The sequence below is a fragment of the Phoca vitulina genome, unplaced genomic scaffold (assembly GCF_004348235.1).
Source record: "Phoca vitulina isolate PV1807 unplaced genomic scaffold, GSC_HSeal_1.0 scaffold8, whole genome shotgun sequence".
In the NCBI taxonomy this organism is placed as follows: Eukaryota; Metazoa; Chordata; class Mammalia; order Carnivora; family Phocidae; genus Phoca; species Phoca vitulina.
Genome location: NW_022589711.1, coordinates 34,740,385 through 34,756,003, shown reverse-complemented (window position 1 = coordinate 34,756,003; position 15,619 = coordinate 34,740,385). Strand labels below are relative to the sequence as shown.

At 39.0% G+C, this 15,619-nt stretch overlaps 1 protein-coding gene across 3 annotated transcripts in view; it reads right to left on the bottom strand.

Moving 5' to 3' along the window:
* The window catches only part of CD96 (CD96 molecule), a 100,990-nt gene extending 86,051 nt beyond the window's left edge, over positions 1 to 14,939 (bottom strand). For all 3 annotated transcript variants that reach the window (XM_032406511.1, XM_032406515.1, XM_032406514.1), the window contains exons 1-2: positions 14,568 to 14,939; positions 12,308 to 12,661 (exon numbers count right to left, since the gene is read on the bottom strand). In XM_032406511.1, coding sequence (XP_032262402.1) covers positions 12,308 to 12,661; positions 14,568 to 14,628 — 415 coding nt within the window. In that variant the 5' untranslated portion in view covers positions 14,629 to 14,939. The remainder of the gene's footprint in view (positions 1 to 12,307; positions 12,662 to 14,567) is intronic.
* Between the last annotated feature and the right edge of the window lie 680 nt (positions 14,940 to 15,619).

Sequence of the window (15,619 nt, the reverse complement as noted above, 5' to 3'; positions counted from 1 at the left end):
ATATGAAATTCTAAAGTTCTTTAGGCTGAAAGGAAATGATACCAAATAGTAACTTCACTCCATGAGGTAGAATGAAGAGCACAGGAAATGGTAAACATATGGGTAAATATAAAAGATTACATATACAGTTCTCTCTCTTTTTTTCTCTTAATTTCTTTAAGAACAGAAATTTTTAATCCATTAATTTTAGCATTGTTCTGTTCGGTTTATTTTATAAATATATAATATATATAACATGTATATTATATATATCTCTTTGACAGTAATAATGAAAGGAAAATATATGCTGGAAGAAGTTGCAAAAAGAGAGAGAAAAAGAGACAGAGAGAGAGAGAGAAAATAAACATAGAAACAGACATCAGAATGATCCTGACATTGAAGTTATCCAATAAGAATATTAAAATAGCTCTTTTTGGTATATCCAAGAATAGAGAAAAAGATGAAGGGAGTAAACGAAAAGATGGACAATTTCATCAAAGACTAAAAAATCTACCAAAAACAATAACTAAAAATATAAGATCAGAAATTAAGAACTAATTTGATTGGGTTGAAAACTTAATTGGACAGCACAAAAAATAAGATTTGTGAATTGGAGTATAGGTCAATAGAAAATTTCTAAACTAAACTACAGAAAGGAAAAACAGAGAAGATATAGAAAAAAGCATTAGAGATATACAAAAGCAGAAATTTAGACACTTTTAAATACTTGAAACCTGGCATCACAAATTTAAATGCTAATAAAAATCCATGCAAGTGTTAGAAATAACATGAGTGAATTTCTATATAATCTGAGAATGGGGAAAACTTTTTCCATAAAAGTAAGAATTACACTGCATTGGAAACAATATCACAAGCAAGTAAGGACAGATGAAAAACTGGGAAAATATTTGCAACTTACATCACAAAGGATTAATAGATTTTATACATGGGACATTTTCAGCATAACAAGGATAACAACTGTAATGAACTGAAATTCATCAATATGTTCAAATTCATATGAATTCATAATACTTACTACAAAATACTTTTTGGTCACCTTATAAGAGTGCTAGTGAACCAACTAATTTTTAAAACTGATAAATAAAGGGAAAGAATCAAGCATCTGTTTGTTTTTCTTATACAAACTGTACATCTAATAAATAATTGGTTCATGAGAGGAGATTTCTCTATAAGAAGACTTCAGGTAATAAATAAAAGAATGATAGAATTTGAGCATCACTCTTTGTCAACCCACAAAGAATTAATGGATCTAGGCAATACTTATCAATGGTGCTTAACATCACACAACCAGATATTATGTACCTCTGATGTAACTATGCAATATCATCTATGAAATACTAAAAAATAAAAACAAAATGTTAATGTGATCAAATCTCTATACCTAACTAAATAGTGAAAGGGGAACATGGAGATACCAAGGGATATAGTAGCAAAATCCAGGCTGTGGGTAATTTTACAGGATAAAGAGCTAAATTTATTTAACAAATATTTTGGAAAAGAAAAATAAGAAATATAAAACAACCTTCAGATTAAAAGAGAGTTTTGGGGCGTCCGGCTCTCTGCTCAGCGGGGAATCTGCTTCTCCCTCTCCCTCTGTCCCTCCCCTCCCCACACTGATCTCTTTCTCTCTCTCTCTCAAATAAATAAATAAAATCTTTAAAAAAAAATAAAAGAGAGTTTTCCAATGATCACAATACTTGGAGTTTATTCGAATCCAGTTTAAATAACCAAAATATAAAAATAACAACTATAAGGCCAACTGGGTATTTCATGGTATTAAGAATTTACTAGTTATTTTTAGTTCTGATAGTGGTATCATGGCTATATATATATATATATATACATATATATATATATATATATACACACACACACACACATATATATACACATCATCTTTAGCTTTTAAAGAATCATTCTAAAATAAGTAAGATATTTTGGAATTGTTTAATCTGGGAGGTGGTAGTTGCTAAGGGTTTAAATGAAACAAGACTGTGAGTTAATAATGATTGAAGTTGCATGTTCACTACATGGGAGCTCATTATACTATTCTATATAATTTTGCGTGTTTGAAATTTTCCACAATTAGAGGTTTTAAAATCTTTTCATGAATCATCTGAAATCATCTCGAGTATTGCCAGCTTTATGTAACACAGTCTGAGAAAAACTAATCCCTCTCTCTCCAGATTCACTGCTATTATCCTCTAATTCGGGGACTGTAAAACTCTGGCCTGTGGGTCGAATCTGGCGGCTATTTTTGTAATCAAGTGCTACGGGAACACAGCCAGGCCCCTCCGCTTACATACCATCTAGAGGTGCTTTCCTGCTACAGCAGAGTCGAACGGTTTTGACAGAGGCTGTACGGGCTCTATGGTCAAAGCCTAAAACATCTGCTGTGCGGTCCGTCAGGGTCGCCCGCTCCAACTCTGACGCCCCAGTCCTCATCCATTGTTCTCTGAAGATCTCGGTATCCAGATTGCAATCCGGATACAATCCCCAGCGCTTTCAGTTACCATGGCGTTGCCCTATCCACTACCTGCCCCTCAGTCTGCCACTGTTATCCCCACTGTCTCCACTCCATTTCTGCCGTCCACTTTCACGATCGTGTTTGGACCTTCTGTGCCACACGTAATTGCTCCACCTACAAAATCATGACGAACCTACAAACACTCCTGCTGGCTGTTTTGTGCAACTAATTTTGCCTCGACTGTTCTTTGTCCTCAGTGAGTCTTTAAATGAGTTGATCTCTACATTCTCCCAATCCCTCAGCTTTCTTTGCTTTGCTTCCCTCATTACCTAGCTAAAGTTCTACAGTCCATCATTTCAGTAACATTCTTGCTAATCCCAAATCCCTTGGCTCTTCCCGCCCCTCCACCCCCATCCCCCATTAATATACAGGGAATCCAGTAGTGAACTCCAACTACCTACTTTTTAATGCCCAGAACCAAGCAGCCGAGCACTACTGGTGAAAGCAAATTGTCTTCACTACAACTTCTTACCATACTCAAATGTATATTCAACACTAACTGAAAATTCAAACATATTTACCTAGTGAACTCATTTTCCCTCTATACATAGAAGCTATTTCAAACTTTCTTCAATCTCTTTTCTGAAGCCTCCTCCCTCTCTCTACCTGAAGATGACTTTGTTTCCTATTTTTTAATTAATTAATTAATTAATTTTTAAAGATTTATTTATTTATTTGAAAGAGAGAGAAAGAGAACAAGCAGGAGGGGCAGCAGGAGAGGGAGTATCCCAAGTGGACTCCGCACCAAACCAGAGCCGGATGCGGGGGCTCCATCTCATGACCCTGAGATCACAACCTGAGCCAAAACCAAGAGGTGGACGCTTAACCAACTGCGCCACCCAGGTGCCCCATGTTTCCTATTTTAGAGAAAATAGAAAAGAGCATTGCCCTCGTCATATGCACTTATTCCAATTTCCTTCTCTCCTGTTATATAATTTTTGAAAACTGTCCTTCTGTCCAATTTCAGGATACCCATAGTACTAATGTTCTAGATCTCATTGCCCCTATATTCTCAGAAACCTTAGTTTATTTATTGTACCTTCTCTATGGTGTATTTAACTACTCTCTTTCAACTCTGACTTGGTTTTGAAGCTTAGCCAAGCATCTTGCATTAATTAAAACCACCCCACTACCTGCACAACACCGATGCAAACCCTCATTTGAGCACTCATACCCTTCCCCTTACTCCTGACGGATTTCTTAGAAGTTGTGTCGACATTTGGTGTCTCCATTTCCTTGCCTCTTACTCACTCCTCTGCTCCCCCCGAGTCTGACTTCCATCTCTCTTCCGTGCCACAGAAACAGCTTCTGTTAAGGTGATCAATAACATCCTTTTCCTAAATACAATCCAATAACCATGTTGTCCTCTCAGAAACATCAGAATTGATAGCTACTCCTTTCACAAAATACTATCATTCTAGTTCTTTTGTGAGCCAATTTCTCTCCTGCTGATTCTTTCGTCTCTCTTCTAAATCCTTTGAAGATTTATCTTTTGCAATCTGTCTTAGTTGAAGGGTCACATCGCTTTTCTCACTGGATTTTCTCTGCCTACGTGATCTCTTCCACTCCCAAAACCTCAGTTAGCATACACTCATATAGCTCACCAATTTGTATCTTCAGCTTAAACCTCCCTTCTAGAACAGGAATTGTATATCTACCTATTTCCTTGACATCTCCTGAATGTGTCAACTTCCTGTCTAACTCGACATGTACAAAATAAAATTCAGTCAAACTCCAAACAATCCCTACACGATCGGGTTGTCCTTCAGTTCTTCCTAATACGATGAGTCATTCCCCCATTTTTTTCCTGTTCCACACATTTGAAACCAGAGCATCATTCTTGATACATGCTTTATACTGTGCCTCATTCCACATGTGCAGTCCATCACCAAATCCTGTAGGGTGAATCTCCTAATTTGAACACTCCTCCCCAGGTACCTCTGTGTCACTCTACTCAATGTTACTAGCATCTCTCACTTAGATTTCTGTCCTCTCTTAACTGATCTGCATTATCCTCTCTACCTTTTTTCAATTCATTCTCTACACTTTTGCCACAAAGATCTTTTTGGAATGCAAAATTAAAAAAAAAAATCAACAACCACCTTCCAATTAGTTTCCACAGTTCCTAGGATAAAGATAAAATTTAATTGGACTACTCAATCTCTCTAGCCTCTTCTTCAAAGGCTTCCCTTTCAATCCTTTTGCTCAAGCCATAATACCTCTGAAAACCCCCCACAGTTGCAGTATCTCCTTACCACCACAGAGCCTTTACACATCCTGTTTTGTGTAAAGTTGTCTTCCCCATATTTACCTGGTTAACTCCTGCTCAAGCATCACTTCCCCAGGAAACCCTTCTTGATTTTCCTATTATATCCTCTCAAAACACTACTTTCTTACTGCAAGAGCACTTCTCACTGTTGCCATTTGGCCCCCGCTTTTTTTTGCTTATTTGGTTATTTTGTCTCTTTCCATAGGACTTTATGATTCCTGATGACAGAATCATGTCTGTATTGCATCCCTGGTGCCTAGCACCCATAAGCACTCAAAAATATTTTTTGGATAAAGATTGAATACAAGAATTTAAGAAGAGCTAGCATTTAAGTTCAAGAACAAACTATGCTATAAAAAGACACATAGATCAATGAAACAGAGAGCCCAGAAACAAACCTACATATAGGATCAATTAATTTATAACAATATTATTATGAAAGGAGCCAAGAATATGCAATGGGGAAAGGATAGGCTCTTTGATAAATGATGTTGGGGAACCTGGATAGCTGTATGCAAAAGAATGAAACTGGACTCCTGTCTCCCACCATACATAAAGATCAAATCAAAATGGATTAAAACATAAAACCCCAAACCATAACACCTGTAAAAGAAAACATAGGGGCAATGATTTTTTGGCCTTGGCAATGGTTTTTTGGATTTGACACCAAAAGCAAATGCAAAAAAAGCAAAAATAAGCAATGGGACTGCATCAAACTAAAAAGCTTCTTCCCAGCAAAGGAAAACATCAATAAAATGAAAAGGCAATCTATGGAATGGGAGAAAATATTTATAAATCACATATCTGATACGGGGTTAATATCCAAAATATACAAACAAGTCATACAACTCAACAACAACAACAACAAAACAATCTAATTTAAAAATGGCCAGAGAAATTGATTAGATATTTTTCCAGATAAGACATCCAAATATCCAATAGGCAAGGAAAACCGCTCCCCCCCCCATCATTAATCATCAGGGAAATGCAAATCAAAACCACAATTAGATATCACCTCACACCTGTTAAAATGGCTATTATCAAAAAGATAAGATAACAAATATTTGGAAAAGATATGGAGAAAAGGCAGCACTTGTGCATGGTTGGTGGAAATGTAAATTGGTACAGCCACTCTGGAAAACAGTATGGAGGTCCTCAGAAAGTTAAAAATAGAACTATCAGGGCAGCTCAGTCAGTTAAGCTTCCCGCTCTTGGTTTTGGCTCAGGTCATGATCTCATGGGTGGTGGGATTGAGCCCAGCCTCGGGCTCCTCACTCAGTGAGGAGTCTGCTTGAAGATTCTCTCTTTCTCTCTCTCTCTCAAATAAATAAATAAAATCTTAAAAATAAAATTATTAAAATAAATAAAATTAGAACTACCATATGATCCAGCATTTCCACTTCTGGGTATATATCTAAAGGAAATAAAATCACTATCTTGAAAAGATATATGCATCCCCATGTTCACTGCAGCACTATTTACAATAGCTAAGACATAGAAACAACCCAAGTGTCCACTGATGGACGAATGGACAAAGAAAACATTCTAATATATGAGGAAATATTATTCATTCATAAAAAAGAAGGGAATCCTGCCATTTGTGACAACATGGATGGACCTTGAGGGCATTATGCTACATTAACAAAGAAAGACAAATACTGTATGATTTCATTTATATGTGGAACTTGAAAAACAAAACAAAATGAACTCATAGATACAGAAAACAGGTTGGCGGTTGCCAGAGGTGGGCGTGGGGGTGAAATGGGTGAAGAGGGTCAAAAAGTACAAATTTCCAATTATAAGATAAATAAATTCTGGAGATAAAATATACAGTATGGTGACTAAAGTTAACAATATTGTATCATATGTTTGAAAGTTGCTAAGAGAGTAAATCTTAAAAGTTCTCATCACAAGAAAAAAATTTAACTCTGTGAGGTGATGGATATTAACTAAACTTATTGTGGTGATCATTTCATGATATATATAAGTATCAAATCAACTGTTGTACACCTAAAACAAATACAATGTCATATGTCAGTTATATCTCAATAAAACTGGAAAAGAGTCAAAGAACAAATTATGCCTCTAGACAGGGTAGTCAAATTATCAAGATTATATTATCCAGATATTATATTCTATTACTAGTAATATAATAGTTCTTTTATTATATTCTATACTACTTCTATTCTCCCTCCTCCTCCTCCTTGTATTACCATTACTTCTTCCCCTCCTATTGCTTCCAATAACAACATTAACAGCCCTCTGAGGCTTTTGTCATGATCTGGGAAATTAAAATCATGTTGCACTTTTATAACAGATATTAGTAACTTCAAATTTTAAAATACATCTGGCAGGATATAAAATCAATGCACAGAAATCAGTTGCATTTCTATACACCAACAACAAGACAGAAGAAAGAGAAATTAAGGAGTTGATCCCACTTACAATTGCACCCAAAACCATAAGATACCTAGGAATAAATCTAACCAAAGAGGCAAAGAATCTGTACTCACAAAACTATAGAATACTCATGAAAGAAATTGAGGAAGACACAAAGAAATGGAAAAATGTATCATGCTCATGGATTGGAAGAACAAATATTGTGAAAATGTCTATGCTACCTAGAGCAATCGACACATTTAATGAAATCCCTATCAAAATACCATCAACTTTTTTTTCACAGAACAGGAACAAATAATCCTAATCTTTGTATGGAACCAGAAAAGACCCCGAATAGCCAGAATAATGTTGAAAAAGAAAAGCAAAGCTTGTGGCATCACAATTCCGGACTTCAAGCTCTATTACAAAGCTGTCATCATCAAGACAGTATGGTACTGACACAAAAACAGACACATCGATCAATGGAACAGAATAGAGAGCCCAGAAATGGACCCTCACCTCTATGGTCAACTAATCTTCAACAAAACAGGAAAGAATGTCCAATGGAAAAGAGACAGTCTCTTCAACAAATGGTGTTGGGAAAATTGGACAGCCACATGCAGAAGAATGAAACTGGACCGTTTCCTTACACCACACACAAAAATAGACTCAAAATGGTTGAAGGACCTACAACTGAGACAGGATTCCATCAAAATCCTAAAGGAGAACACAGGCAGCAACCTCTTTGACCTCAGCCACAGCAACTTCTTCCTAGAAACATCGCCAAAGACAAGGGAAGCAATGGCAAAAATGAACTATTGGAACTTCATCAAGATAAAAAGCTTTTGCACAGCAAAAGAAAGAGTCAACAAAACCAAAAGACAACTGACAGAATGGGAGAAGATATTTGCAAATGACATATCAGATAATGGGCTAGTATCCAAAATCTATAAAGAACTTCTTAAGCTCAACACCCAAAGAACAACTAATCCAATCAAGAAATGGGCAGAAGACATGAACAGACATTTCTGCAAAGAAGACATCCAAATGGCCAAGAGACACATGGAAAAGTGCTCAGCATCACTCGGCATCAGGGAAATACAAATCAAAACCTCAATGAGATATCACCTCATACCAGTCAGAATGGCTAAAATTAACAAGTCAGGAAATGACAGATGTTGGCGAGGATGCGGAGAAAGGGGAACCCTCCTACACTGTTGGTGGGAATGCAAGCTGGTGCAGCCACTCTGGAAAACAGCATGGAGGTTCCTCAAAAAGTTGAAAATAGAGATACCCTATGACCCAGCAATTGCACTACTGGGTATTTACCCCAAAGATACAAATGTAGGGATCCGAAGGGGCACATGCACCCTGATGTTTATAGCAGCAATGTCCACAATAGCCAAACTATGGAAAGAGCCAAGCTGTCCATCGACAGATGAATGGATAAAGAAGATGTGGTATATATATACAATGGAATATTATGCGGCCATCAAAAGGAATGAAATCTTGCCATCTGCAATGACGTGGATGGAACTGGAGGGTGTTATGCTGAGCGAAATAAGTCAATCAGAGAAAGACATGTGTCATATGACCTCACTGATATGAGGAATTCTTAATCTCAGGAAACAAACTGAGGGTTGCTGGAGTGGTGGGGGCTGGGAGGGATGGGGTGGCTGGGTGATAGACATTGGGGAGGGTATATGCTATGGTGAGCGCTGTGAATTGTGCAAGACTGTTGAATCACAGATCTGTACCTCTGAAACAAATAATGCAATATATGTTAAAAAAAAAAAAAAAAAGAAGACAGCAGGAGGGGAAGAATGAAGGGGGGGAAATTGGAGGGGGAGACGAACCATGAGAGACGATGGACTCTGAAAAACAAACTGAGGGTTCAAGAGGGGAGGGGGATGGGAGGATGGGTTAGCCTGGTGATGGGTATTAAAGAGGGCACGTTCTGCATGGAGCACTGGGTGTTATACGCAAACAATGAATCATGGAACACTACATCAAAAACTAATGATGTAATATATGGTGATTAACATAACGTAATAATAAAAAAATGTTAAATACATCAAAAATCATACAGTCTCAGGCACTTATATAAGAAAACAAAATCCAGGAAATCTGGATTAAATACAGCAACTAAGGGCTTAACTCAGAAAACTGCTTTTCTTGGGATAACTTGAAAGCTAACCCAGGAGGAAACCCTGTCAGGTGAAAATGAAAAAGAAGCAAATGCCCAACTGTTCATTGTAATTTCTACCCTCATCCACAGCCTCAGAGCACTAGCTCACACAGAGGAACAAAATATTGTGAAAAGAGAACAGAATCCATTCTCAGGCCTTCCAGGAACATGAGGACAGAATTTAGACATACACTGTTTTGTGAACAGACAGGGAAGAGAATGGCTCAGAAGACAACAGAAAGGAGACAAGAGGTCCCAATGCCTGTGGTCCTTCAGATTTTCATATTTAGATTCTTCTACACCATCTCAATTTGCTTTTGTTCATGTGCTTCATAAGTGTTTACACTTTGTGTGTGCTTTGCTTACCCAACCAGCTTATGAACACGAAGACCTCCAGGAATGTACAAGGGAAATGGCACAAGTGAGAGAAGAAGTGAGTGAAGATCAAAGGAATACTGGGGGAAAAGATGTGTCATTGGTGGGGATGTGACAGGGCTTTTGACTGGCAATTGCCTCATCTGAGTTAAGTGTCTACCCCTTCACTCTCTACCAGGCTTACACTTTTGGTCACTCTGTAATGACTTTGTACTCAGTACACAATATCAGAACTATTTCTTTAACATTGAGGCTATTTTTTTTTTTTCCAAAATCTGGTCCAGCTGACTGACAGCAAAGAAGACTGGGAAATTTCCAACCACAAAGCATGTAGACATGGCTTCTACCTCTACAGAGATTTGCAGTTTTTAGTAGCTACAAATTTGGCTTCTTTGAGTTGCCCTTTATTTTAAGAAATATGCTTTACTTAAAGGCAACACCACTCTCCTTTCAGGGTAACATACTACCGCTTCTCCAGTGCTGTCCTCATGTTGAGCTATCCCATATCCCTTATTTCCTATAGGGTACATCAATCCATGTTGCCAATTCTCGATGGGGTGGGCTTTAGATCCTCAGAGATGCAATAGTACAGTTTATAGATTTAGGCAGAAGGTACAAAATCTTTATCTAAAGCCAAGGTCAATGTGTACTTGTGCTAATGTATGTTCAATGTTCCATTGGGTTCTAAATTAGGCAAATATAAAAAGAGAGGGAGGAGGACCCATTTTAAATAAGAACTGATAAATAGAGTTCACTCATTATTGTTATTACTCTTCTTAATGAAAACTACCCTTTTCCAAACTCTGACTCTCTGGCAGGAACTATGCTAAGTGCTTTACACAAATTATCCCATTTAATCATCAAAATAATGGTACCTGTAAAGTCGGTACTATAATTATCCATATTTGCTATATAAGAAAACAAAGGCTTAGAGACTTGAAATAACTTGACAAAGATGATATATAGTAAACAACAGAGCCAACACTCAAATCCAGGCTACCTGACTCCAAAGTATGTGTAGCGAAGCATTGTTCTACACAGGTCTCCTCATTTCTGTTCGTTCAACCCCACCCCACGCCATCCCCAATTTGAACTCAAGTGTTTCTTTTTTCCTGGAAAACAGCAATGGGAATAGGGCATCGTAAAGTAGTGGTGGAGGAGCTCCTGGTTTCCAGGCGGACTGTTCCAACACCATGGTCTTATCTCTTGATAAGAAATGGAGATGAGGTAATAAATCCATCCCTGTTGCCTGTCCTGGGCAGTTCCGTGCTCAGGCCTCTTTTAGCACAGCCTTCATGAGTTAATTTTTGTTGTTTTTCCTCTTACATTACCAGGCCACTTTGCCCCTGCGTTAAAGACATTTCATTTCCAGTGCATTTTCCATTTGTTGGCTTTCATTTTCATTCTTTTCCATTAGTATAAATGGAAATCATTTACTGTAGGACCAACTAATTTAGGGTAGGCATTATTATCATCATTTTCCAGATGGGCTCAGAGAATGTACATGACAGGCCCTAGGTGAAATTTATTTCTGGCCAGAAAGGAGCTAGAACTTAAGCCTAGGATTCCTGCCTCCAAATGCAGCTCTCCAAGGCCCATATGTGTGAATGCTACATGTCTAGCAACTTCCTTGGTACCTTTGCCTGCCCAATACTAAATACACCATATATCCAAAGCCACTTGCATATATCCCCCCACAAACCTGCTCTGCTCCCTCTGCCTTCAGTGAATGGCACCTCCTCCCATGTCACCTTAAATTTTTTTCTCCCCTTCACTCATACTACCATTGTCCTATATCCATTCTATTAGCAAGTCACACCTATGTTATGCCCGAAGCATTCGATTTGTCGTTTCTTTCCATGTCTACCCAAACTACCACTCTGTCTCCTCTGGGCTACTGGAACTGTCTCCTAGCTCACGCCCACCTTTTCCTTCCTGCCCATTTTTGTTCCATTCTCCTACTGAAGCTGGCATGATCGCTTTCTGACACAAGTACAACCGGGCTATAAATGTCGTGCCATCCTTTTGTTGCGAACACTTCAATGTCTTCCTACAGTCTTAGATAAAAAGCAAACCTTCAAATATGGCTGACAAGATCTGACACAATCTGGTCCTTGCCATGTCTCCCACCTCCTCCCTTCACCTCTGCGCCGCAGACTGCTGGCATTGTCCCATGTCCTCAAACACGACTAAGCCCCTCTCACAAGCTCTTCCCTCTCCCTGGATCACTCACAAACCTCCCAGCTCCTAAATGGTGTTAATGTCTACCCCTTCTTCAGACCTCCGCTCAGGTGTTGCCTTCTCAGGGTCAGTTTCCCTGGCCTCTATTACATGCTCTTTCAAGACCATTACCACTCATCCTTACCACTTATCACTGTTGCACTTTTACATTTATTTGTGGAATTATTTGATTAATTCCTGTCTTTCTTTCCAGGCAATACCTCTTTCTGCTCAACCTCTGTGTACTTAGCACCATGTCTAGCACATGGTTGGCTCAAAATACGTATCTGTCAAATGACTGAGAGCTGAATGAAAGGGTGTGCTCCTTTCCCTCTACAGTTATGCTTACCATTTGTCTGAATGAGTAGGTTGTAGATTTTAGTCCGAACACCCTCCGGATACAGAGTAAAGCCACACTCATACTTCCCAGTGAGTGAGGAGGACACGTTCTTTAAGTGCAGAGTCCACGTTGACACATTTCTGGAAGTTTCTGTGAAAGTCACCAGTGACTCACAGGGACCGCCATTAGCACAGTGCAAGCCATACTGCGGATGATAAAGGGCAATCAGATCCAATTTATCAGTGACCTTGGACCATTGCATCTGCACCAAGAAGCCTTTCTTCCATGTTTGACAGGTCAGGTTGACATCAGAGCCAGGGAAAGCATAGATGTCTTCTGTATTGGATGTTTTTTCCCATACTCCTGAAAAGGAAGGACATGAGCCATTAGTTTACATGATTCATGTGGGATGACTCTTATTTAAAAACCTTGGTCACTTTGGTGAGGTGAGGGAGCAACTGAGGAACTTTCTCTCTGGCTGCCTTACGTGTAGGAGGGAGCCTGTGCACAGTCCCAATAGAGAAGCAGAGACTCAGTACAAATGAGGAGGCATTTGCTTAAGGACACTAGAGAGATATTCCTCTCTTTGTCTGTTGGGCTGTCCAAAGGATAACTACCTGTGAATCAAATTAAGCCTATCTAGGAACTGAAGCCCACCAGCAAACTTATTATGACAACTATTTTTACAATGAATATAACTGACTTTTTTTTTTTTGGTTTTATGAACCAACAGCTGCATATAACACACCAGTAATATTTTCTGAAACAGAAAAAATAACTGATATGTGTATAGCTGTTTTTAAAAATCTATGTTCACAAGAGGTTTTTCTATAGACTATTTTATTTAATCCTCACATACCACAGAATGATGTTGTTAACATTCTATCAAAGAGGAAACTGAGGCACAGCATGATTAAATGACCAGCTTCAAGTCACACCTCAGTAAAAGAACATGTACTTGGTTGCCTAAAGTCCATGCTCTTTCTCTAACCTTCATTAACATCCAAACTGCCTCCCAAATTGGTTGAGAAGAGTAAGAAATTTGACATTCACTATGGAGCTCAAAAAGACCTTCGTGTCCATGCAGTTAGGGCTCCTAAGGGGAGGACGGGAGAAAATACCTGAGGTAGACTTTCCACTAAAGAAAAACTATGGTCACCATCGTCCATCATCAACACTTTGAACTATGAGACACAAAAGAAGAAGATTCTCTCCCATCATCTCTCTGACCACATGGTACAAGGCACTTAAAATATGTTAAGCATTGAGCCTTTGACATGCCTTCAATAGTGGAGGCCTCAATTTTCGCGTTAATGGAACACTGTTCCAGGAATGATATATTATTATGACAAGTACCACCGAAGCTCACAAAGGAAAAAGATAAAAAGATGACAAGCAATGGAGAAGAAACAAGGCTCTCTAAGGCACTTGACAAATGGGAATTATTACACTTTTATGGATTCAAAAGTTTGGGTAGGCAGAGGTTAGTACAGTTTAATGTCTCTCCCTGTACGCTTTCCTTCACCTGGTAATATGCCTCTGATTCTATCCACAGCATTGGGTTCCCAAGTCTCCTTTAATTTAGAAATTCTCCTTAAAACCTTTGTAGCTCTATCTGTAAAGCATAGTTAATTCTTCAGACACTCAGGCTTCCTATAATTCCCCCAGGCTATGGAATGCAGAACTAATCTTTCCTCCCGCTATTTTTAAATAGGCCCTGAAGGCACCGGTTATAAGGCCCCTACTCTGTCTTCCAGGTCCATACCTACACATGCCTCATTAAAATTCAACATATGTTCAACTCCCAAAGACATTCATATCTGGAGGAGTAATGCTTGTTATATACAAAAGAAAAAGGATGCTCGAGAGAGAAAAAGTTGAGCAAGGATCCCGCAGCACTGATGGGCTTTGTGATTTTTTTAGTATTCCGGAGTTGTTCTGACGACCATGTGGGGAGCATTTCATTTCCAAGAAGCACAATTTCCCAGTTACTCCAGAGATCCTCTTAGGAACGAAATGGGTGAAAATGTCTCAGAGCAGTGGCACAAACCACTCATTCTCTTCTCGTTTTTAGTGTTCGTTAGTAATCATTTCTAGACTCTAACATCTCTCCGATAGCTGCCACTTAAATTTGTAACTGAAAACCTTAGCAACGATCTGCCTTCGGTGATCAATGTCAGCAGTAGTCACTCGCATTTTAAACGAACAGAGGCCCCCCCTCGCCCCTAAAGCTGCCGATTTGACAAGAGAAGACAACTGGAAGCCTTACCCGTGATGAAATGTATCTGGATGATGGAACAGACAGCACAGTAGGTCCATTTTTTCTCCATAGTCTCCTGAAGGCCTTATACCAGCATCTCCATAATCACGGAAGTCAACTGATGCCTTGAAGCAAACTCCAGCTACCCTATTTGTGCAGGAAAACCCCAAACCTACTGCACGCCTGGGTCTGTTTATCACTTGGCAAGACCCCAGGAAATGAAACGTAGACAGGAAAGTAATGTGGTTCAGAGCTAAGTATAACCTTCACCAGAACGATGTTACAATTGTTCTCTGAAATTTTGTGTATCACCTTCGTTAAAAGACTTCTCAGGATCCAAAGATTCTCTCCTTCAGGATCTCTGTGTCAGTCATGCTGCTTCTAAAATCCAAACAAAGGAAATCATGCAGAGCGATTCATAATGTGCTTTTTATACATTTCTTTTCAAGAACACGAAGTCATTTAACAAATGTGAGCTTCGTGTCTTTCATAACAGTTTTTCTGTTCACTTCTAAAATACATTTTCCTTCCAGAATGGCTCCCGGGTGAAAGAACAAAGAATTAACACATTTAATTTTAATAAAATCTGAAAAGTAACGGAGGGTAACATCAGCTATCAAACCGAATTTTATTGTCACCCCTAATGCAGGAAAGCCCACATTTCCTGGGCGGGGGCGGGGGCGGGGGCGGGGTGGTGTTGAGAAGGGAGGGCTCCTTTTCCACCCCCTGTCTGGGCTAGGCTGGAGGTCAGGCAGGGAAATCTCCCACCCTACCAGCCGGAGGATTTTTTTTTTCTGACACCAGAAGAACTTGTCTGTGCCCCAGCCAAAAACCAGACAGAGTAAGGCTGAAATAATCTGAATTCCAAAGGCAGAGAACCTCCTACTCCAGCCAGCTACCAGGCCTGTGATATCTGCCCCATTACTTCCATTTACAGAGGACTGAGACTGGGGTTTAGGGAAGCGACTCCTAGTATATGATGACTTCCCTGCCAGGTAAGATGTCACAAAGTGGTTTTCCAGCTTGAGATAAAATAACCTTCCAAACTTAAGAGAACAAGC